The sequence below is a fragment of the Etheostoma cragini genome, chromosome 13 (assembly GCF_013103735.1).
Source record: "Etheostoma cragini isolate CJK2018 chromosome 13, CSU_Ecrag_1.0, whole genome shotgun sequence".
Taxonomy (NCBI): Eukaryota; Metazoa; Chordata; class Actinopteri; order Perciformes; family Percidae; genus Etheostoma; species Etheostoma cragini.
The window spans coordinates 9,726,292-9,733,690 of NC_048419.1; the positions used below are offsets into that span (position 1 = coordinate 9,726,292).

Genomic DNA, 7,399 nt, shown 5'->3' on the forward strand with positions numbered 1-7,399 from the left:
AGGGTCCGGCCCCCAAGGAGACTGTCTGGTAAAATTCTGGCCCTCTGACAAATATAGTTGATGACCCCTGCTTTATAGTGTTGCCTGGATATGAATCTCCTAACACATTCTAACATGAACTGGACTTTCACTGTGTTCAACAAACTATGGACATGTATTATTTCTCACAACGGTAAGCTGCATACTATTAGCAGTTAACTGTAATGATATTATCTGATCTAACATCAAATACCAGTTGCAGCGAGATTTAAAAAATGGCTCACAGCAGCATATATGACATACATTTGGAGAGGTAGTGAACCATAAATAGATCTAGCTATGCATTATTCCTATGGGCACAGACGTGTCAACGTGGGGCTTCAAATTCAATGGTGCTGCCTGCCCTCGTCTGTGGGCACAGCACACACAAGCTTCAACTGCATACGCTTCACTTGTTATATCGAGGTGATGTTCTCGTTCATTAACATTAACATAGCTGCCAGCAAACGTAATGTCGATAGTTACAATGGCTGTTTAGCTGCATCAAACAGTACCTTTATTAATTCATAATTGAGTTGCTGCGTGGCTTCACGTTTACTGGACAACATGCAACAGGCCTGACAGAGATGGCTAACGCTAACGTTAGCTAATGTCAACTATGGCACCAATAATAGTTGGCTGTGCCATAAGACAGCCACAAAACAGTGTAGCTAGACAAACGAAGACAACGACATGCCAGTGCTGCAAAGTACCGTGGCCATATAAACATTATCTACAAGCTAGATAACTAACGGTATAGCGTTAGTGGTATTCTAACATGGCCGACAGGAAACGGCAGCTAGAACATTCCAGTGGAGCCGGCTCGCTTTCCTGAACTGGACATAAGCATGCTGAAATGAATAAGATAGATATTTAACTCCTGTTGAAAGGGAATTACTTGTACTCATACCAGTTGATGAGCTTAAAGCGCACGGTGACCCAGCGGAATTTCTGAAATTATTTAGTTACATATGTAAAAGAAAAATGGGCACAAGGTCAATCCCCGATATGTCAAACCACCACCAGCGTCAACTGTCACGCAACGTCAGCTAGCCAGCTTAACGGATGGTGTCTGGTGCGACAGTGGCAACTATCGGTCCAATTAGTTGGCTAACGTTACTCGCCCGCTGTAGCGCTTCTTAAACTATTCAAGGCAAAAGCATATTGTCTGAATGAATAGCTAGCTGGTATGCTAAGCTCTAAATCACGGTGGAGTTAACATTAGTTAGCAAATGCTAGTCGCTAGTAGCATTAGCTAGCTGACTAAGGCTAGCAAGCGTTAGCTCACTTTTCCGGATGGCCCAACCTGTTTTCTTCGTCTGCGTTTCCTGATGCTGGCGCTGGAAGTGGCTCTGATCATGTTTTAAACAAGTTGTATGTTGAATAGAGTGTTTGTCTTCTCGGTGGTGGTGGTGATGTTGCCTTTCTTGTGCCCGATCTTTGGGCTGTTCCTCCATTGAAGTGTAGATTGTCGGACTTGTTCACCCAATATGTTAGCTCACGGGGTAAGTGCAGGACAGTCCAATCACTACCAGTGTAAACGGAAGCTGTTTGAAGCCTCTGTAAACGTCAGCAGAGCTAGCTAACGTCTAAAAATGGCACTGTTTCGGGTGATCACCAGCACTAAATTTTGTGTCTACTATTTGTGCTCAGTTATACAGGGGATGTTTTGCAGGACCTTTCATATCTTTCTAGCTACATGTTTTACTTTAAAATAACGGACAACTGATATTTGAAAAATCTTTTCAGGGTGGGGTTCGTGTTTGAACTAAAATCATATGACCGGAGGTGCTGCCACGTCTCCAGCCAGTGGACACTTTTGTGGAGGGTCCCGGGGAGACCAACCCCACTCTTAACATGGAAAACAAACGCATTGCACATTTAATGGCTTTGTCCTTAAATATTCGTAATTAATTTCTAATTATTTTATCGCATGTTGAATAGAAAAAAATAGAATGTTCCTGTTGCTGTTTTCTGGCAAACGAGCAATACGTACTATAAACAGAATTTAAGCGCACAAAAAATACTGTGGAACTAATTAATAAATAGGAAATAAATAATAATAAATTAATTTAAAGGTTTCAGTGTGCAACATGTATCTTCCACCAGGATTTTGTTTTGTGTGTTATACGTTATATCTTGTTTGCTCAAATGTATACCATCACAAATATAATTGTACACATATGAAATTAGCCAGGGTATCTGCCTACATCCAAAAACAACAACATGGAGAGTATACTATTGGAAAGGATCCATCATTATGAAACATAAACATTTTGACTTGATCTAGTATGCATTTAACAAAGATTTTAGCCCTTATATGTTCAGTTGGTGTTTCAGTGAAGCAGTGGGCACTTATTGTATTAATTGCTTTGTATTTTCACAATATCTGCCATCCTTTCAAAATAATTTTCTCTTTTATCCGCCCCACAATTAATAGGCAATAGGCTACAATCTTTGTCCTCTGACAATACTGAATGAAATCACACTCAGATTTAATGTAATGTGTGGATCTGGCTCAATTGCTTATATTTTGACAAGTCAAACAAAGAGTAAATGCATACATTTAGCAGAGCCTGAAGCATGTCAAAGTCTCATTCAGAAATGTCAAAATAAGAGCAATTATAATATATGACATTGCATATTTAAATACTGTGCAAGCAGCCTAATTAAGAATTTGTAGAAAGGGAGTGATTTCTTTGCCAGTTAATATCACACAACATATACATAAATACTAATAGATTCTCACAAAGGGTACTCTACTTTGCTGTATATGATGTGGCCAATGGGTGGCAGAGTGCAACAAAGCTCGCATGGGACATAAAAGAGCAAACAGCACCTTCTTGTGGCTACAGATACAAAGTCTCAGATTTTGTACATGAGAGGTAGTGAAAGTTGAGTAATTCATTTTGCAGTCAAAACAAAGGTGCTGTATGTGTAACACACTTTCTTAAGTCTCTGGCATGGGCTAAGTTCTTGTTACCAATTTCAAAGATAATAAAATAAAGAAAATTTGATGTTATGTAAGACAACTTCTTTGTAATTGTGTATGTATCCCTTTCAAACACTAGATAAATCTCACAGTCCTTATTGATAAAAAATCAAATCTTTATCAAATATTTTTTTTATGTGTGCCTTGATATCCACAAAATCTTTAACAGTGAAATATCAACAAATTATCCCCTCCTCACTGCTATTCGGAGAAATAGCCCATGTACATAGGTTTTACACATAGGTTTTAAGATAGCTTAATTTTATAGACTAGGTTTCTAGAGATTGCCCCATTCTCCAAGCATGTGTACACATAAATGTGAATCTAGCAATATGGTAAAAAAAAGTGTGAAACATTGAACAAATCATGGGAACAGTTCAATACAGTCATTGCAGTTTAATTTTGCACTTTTACCAAATGAAAGGAGAGTGAGGATTGAAAATAAACTCAACAGTGGTAAATGGAGGGAAGACAAATCTCGGGAAAGCTAGTTCAGTGCTGTTTAGATGATTCATGGCTTAGAGAGGATTTCATAATTTGAAGATTGAGTAGCACAGCTGACTATTAGGTGCAATGCTTTGGTTTAGATCCTGGCATACTGTTACATTTGTAGAGGAAAACACATTTTCTCATATTACGTATCAGGGTTAAAATTAACAGATCATTTTATCATCATATATATATTTTTTAATCATCATGTATATTTTTATTATCATCATATATAAGAAAAAAAGGTTACATAATGATGAATTCACTATTTCAAATTAAAGCATTCCTTTATTTTATATTGACCAACAAAGAAATTCAGGGATACATTTGTGCCAAAAAACAAACAAACAGGAAAATCTTTCTCAGTGTGTAATTTAGATGGGCTTTGTTAAACACCAATACAACACCCATTGTGCAGGCCAAAGCATAATTTAGTACAAGTTCATCAGTATGTTATGATAACTGTTCTCATGCACCCTTGATATTCTCTGTCCAGTATAAACTAAGACGGTTAAGGTTTAATAATGATAAAAAAAAAGATATTCTATATATATTTGGCTATAGGTGAGCCATGTCATTATATCAACATAGTGGCATGTGAAAATCTCTGGACAATGTATCCTTCTCTTATTTAGGCATTAAATACCTGAATTTAAAATTGAAACACGTTTCAAAAACAGATTATTTCAGTCTTTATTACAGACGTCCTATTGGAGGGTTCAAAATGTAAACAGATTAATAGTAGTCATGTCAAAAGAAATAGAATTCCATCTTGGATTTCTGCAGCCTGAAAAGAAACAAAAAAAATATTTTTGGTAAATATATTTCCCAGGCTTATAAAGCATATCAGAGTTGCTACTGTTTCAAAATATGAATCCTGCTTGTAGTGATATTTTGACACTGGCATTAATACATTTACAATAAAAAATGTACCCTGGGTAAGAATGTGCTACAGTGAGGCTACAGTAACATACACATCACATATACAGACATCCCCCCACCCAAAAAAGTGTGTTGATATTCTTAATATGCTGACTGTACACACATACAGTACATTGAGGTGTGATGTATAAAGCAGCAGTGCTAAGAAAAAATTGTGTTTCTTTGGAAGTGTTAAAAATGTAAAGAAACGGATGGACTCTTCCATGCCATGGACTGGACATGAAGTCACAATGCTCTTACATGGCTCAGCTGACGACTCTCAGCCTGTAAATGTTTCAGTGAAGACAGCGGAATTCAAGGTACCCATGTCTTTATGTTCCTCTGTTATTGGCTTGTCACAGCGCAGCTAGAAGGTCCTCATGTCGTAAAACTTTGTAGGTAAGCCAGTAAAGGACATTAAACATTAGGAAACTCATGGGGAAAAGAGCTCGGGCGATGGTGTCAATCCTTTTTGCTTGATCGACAAAGCGCCTACGGATTTCATAGTAACCTAAACCAGGAGGTAAATCGGCAAAGACTGGTGTTGCATCCATTTCTGGTGCCCTTCCTGTTGACAGCGCAAGTCCAAAACTTTGAAAGAGTAATCCCTGCTGTGCCAGCTCCTCCTCCTGGAAGGAAAAGACAGCACAAAATAACCATCTGCTCTCAGTGAGACTCACAGAACATCACCGATGCCAGTAATTGGCTGGTGTTAACCTGATCAAGACAAGAATACATACCCTGGCACAGACAGTGCACTGCGGGGCTACGTTCCCATGAAGAGCATTGTTGCTTGACGTGTTTTTTCCTTTCACCTTACTGTCACTGCTTCCCTGCTGATGGGGGAACGAGCAGCACATAAATGTAATTAATCAAACAGACTGCATTGATCCAACTGTTTGCAACCATGACAGTGTGCTACATGAGTGTTTCAAATCTTCATTAACATGCAATCATCTGTTTCTTACAAAGTGAATACAAGTCTGACATTAATGTGAAATGAGACCACTTGAAGATGTAGTCAGAGCAAATTTCAGTGGCATTGCGTAAACCTAATAAACGAATAAGTACAAATGATTCAAGCAGATGTTTTGTGTTATACATTTTACAAGGTATTAATGAATCCTTAAGCTGCAGTCACACTGCTTTTAAAATACTTAAAGGTGGTTTGGCCTATTTTGTTTCCCTTATTTTTCTTCTCCCCATGTGAGCAGCAAGATGTTGAGAACAGTGGAATGAGGTGAGGGCTTGGATTCATTACAGGTCAGGGCTGTCTGCATTCCCGGGCTGGGGTGCAACATGCAGCTAAGTCGTGTAGCTCGTGCATAGCTGGGCGCAGGGAATAGCAGGTGACAGCTGCCCGAGGGTCTGAGTGGGTGGGTTGCACTCACGGTACTCTGCCGATGTTGCTCTTTGAGCTTCTTCCTCAGTCTGAAGAACTCCTTGTGCTGGCGTGAAACAAAATTAACGGCTGCATACTCCAGTAGTGCAGCAAACACAAAAAGAAGACACACCGCCATCCAGATGTCTATGGCTTTCACATAGGACACCTGTGACACCATGTAAATCAAATCAGTGAAATCACTCAGTTAACATTAGCGTTCATGTCATGTCAGGCAGTGACATGAAAGACATGGAATTACAAACTCTGTGTCAAGAGCTTCATGTTAGATGGTGGAAGAAATTATACTTGCTGTAAGTAAACTACAGTACAAAATACTCCATTAAAAGTAAAGGTCTTAGATTAAAAAATGTACTAAAGTAACGGTACAAACATATTAGCAACTAAATATACTTTATATTACAAGTAAAATACTCATTATGTAGAATGGTCACAGTGTTATATTTTTTATATTATTGGTGTATTTACTTGTAAACGGTACTTAATTGTAACTAAATTATATTTTATAAAGTGATTATAGTTTATGTTTTGTAGGTAAAATCCTAATCTCTTAGGAACTAGTAGCCTCAATTGTTGAATCGACATGTAAAAACTGGTGTAAAAAATACAACATTTGCCTAAAATATAATGTAGTGAATTATTAAGTTGCAGAAAATGTAAATACTCAAGTTAAGTCAAAACTTTAAAATGTACTTAAGTAGCCTAAATAAATAAATCTACTACTATACTTTAGGTAGGTAATCATTTACATGTGATGCAACCTTTTAAATAATATTTTACAGACAAAACATGATCATCTTATGAAATATGATAAATTGTTAAAATTAGCTTCACCTTGACCAGTGACAGTATTAAAATGTATGCTAATGCATCAATATTTATAATACTAATTATAATCCAGTATTATCATATACATAATAGTTTAACAGTCTGAAAAAAAATGTTGTTTACTTTTTAAGTTGTGTATTTTGTAGTATTTTTAAATTGTTGTATCACTACTTTTATGAAAGTAAAGGATCTGTGTACTTCTTACTACTGCATTTGTTTAACCCTTTACGCAGTCTTGTTGATTCCTATCAGAGCCCAATGCATCAATAAATCAATAAAATCTGGGATTTGAAGGAATTAATTGAATCAATAGGTGATCCAAATATTTACACTCCTGCCCAAACCTAGCCTGAGTTTAACTTCATTAAACTTTCTCTTTCTTGTAATTATTACCATCTCTGGTACCAGTAGCAATTCAAAAATGACAATGTTTCGATAATATTTGTCACGCCAGCTTCTTGTATGCATACATGAAAGCATTCTCCTAACGATTCAACAGATAGTAATCAAACATTTCAAATGTCCAATGCACATACAGTACACACTGTGCATACATATATTTACAATATATATGTATATATATATATACATATACTGTATACATACATATATATATACATATACTGTATACATATAAATACTGTATATATGTATGCAGAAAATATATACAGTATATATATATATATATATACAGTGGTGTGAAAAAGTGTTTGCCCCCTTCCTCATTTCCTGTTCCTTTGCATGTTTGT

The 7,399-nt window shown here is 36.7% G+C and overlaps 2 protein-coding genes across 5 annotated transcripts in view; both read right to left on the reverse strand.

The window, feature by feature from the left end:
• The window catches only part of nufip2 (nuclear FMR1 interacting protein 2), a 10,197-nt gene extending 8,474 nt beyond the window's left edge, over positions 1-1,723 (reverse strand). Inside the window, exon 1 of one of the 3 annotated variants that reach the window (XM_034889827.1) lies at positions 1,307-1,723. In XM_034889827.1, the coding sequence (XP_034745718.1) occupies positions 1,307-1,475 (169 nt within the window). In that variant the 5' untranslated portion in view covers positions 1,476-1,723. Of the gene's footprint in view, positions 1-928; positions 1,281-1,306 lie in introns of those variants that run through there. The other 2 variants (XM_034889828.1, XM_034889829.1) reach the window with 2 other exon arrangements.
• A 2,064-nt stretch (positions 1,724-3,787) lies between these two features.
• LOC117955894 (glycine receptor subunit alpha-2-like) overlaps positions 3,788-7,399 on the reverse strand; it is an 11,252-nt gene continuing 7,640 nt past the window's right edge. Inside the window, exons 8-10 of one of the 2 annotated variants that reach the window (XM_034890654.1) lie at positions 5,812-5,970; positions 5,161-5,253; positions 3,788-5,049 (exon numbers count right to left, since the gene is read on the reverse strand). In XM_034890654.1, the coding sequence (XP_034746545.1) occupies positions 4,777-5,049; positions 5,161-5,253; positions 5,812-5,970 (525 nt within the window). In that variant the 3' untranslated portion in view covers positions 3,788-4,776. Of the gene's footprint in view, positions 5,050-5,160; positions 5,257-5,811; positions 5,971-7,399 lie in introns of both variants that reach the window. The other variant, XM_034890652.1, reaches the window with a different exon arrangement.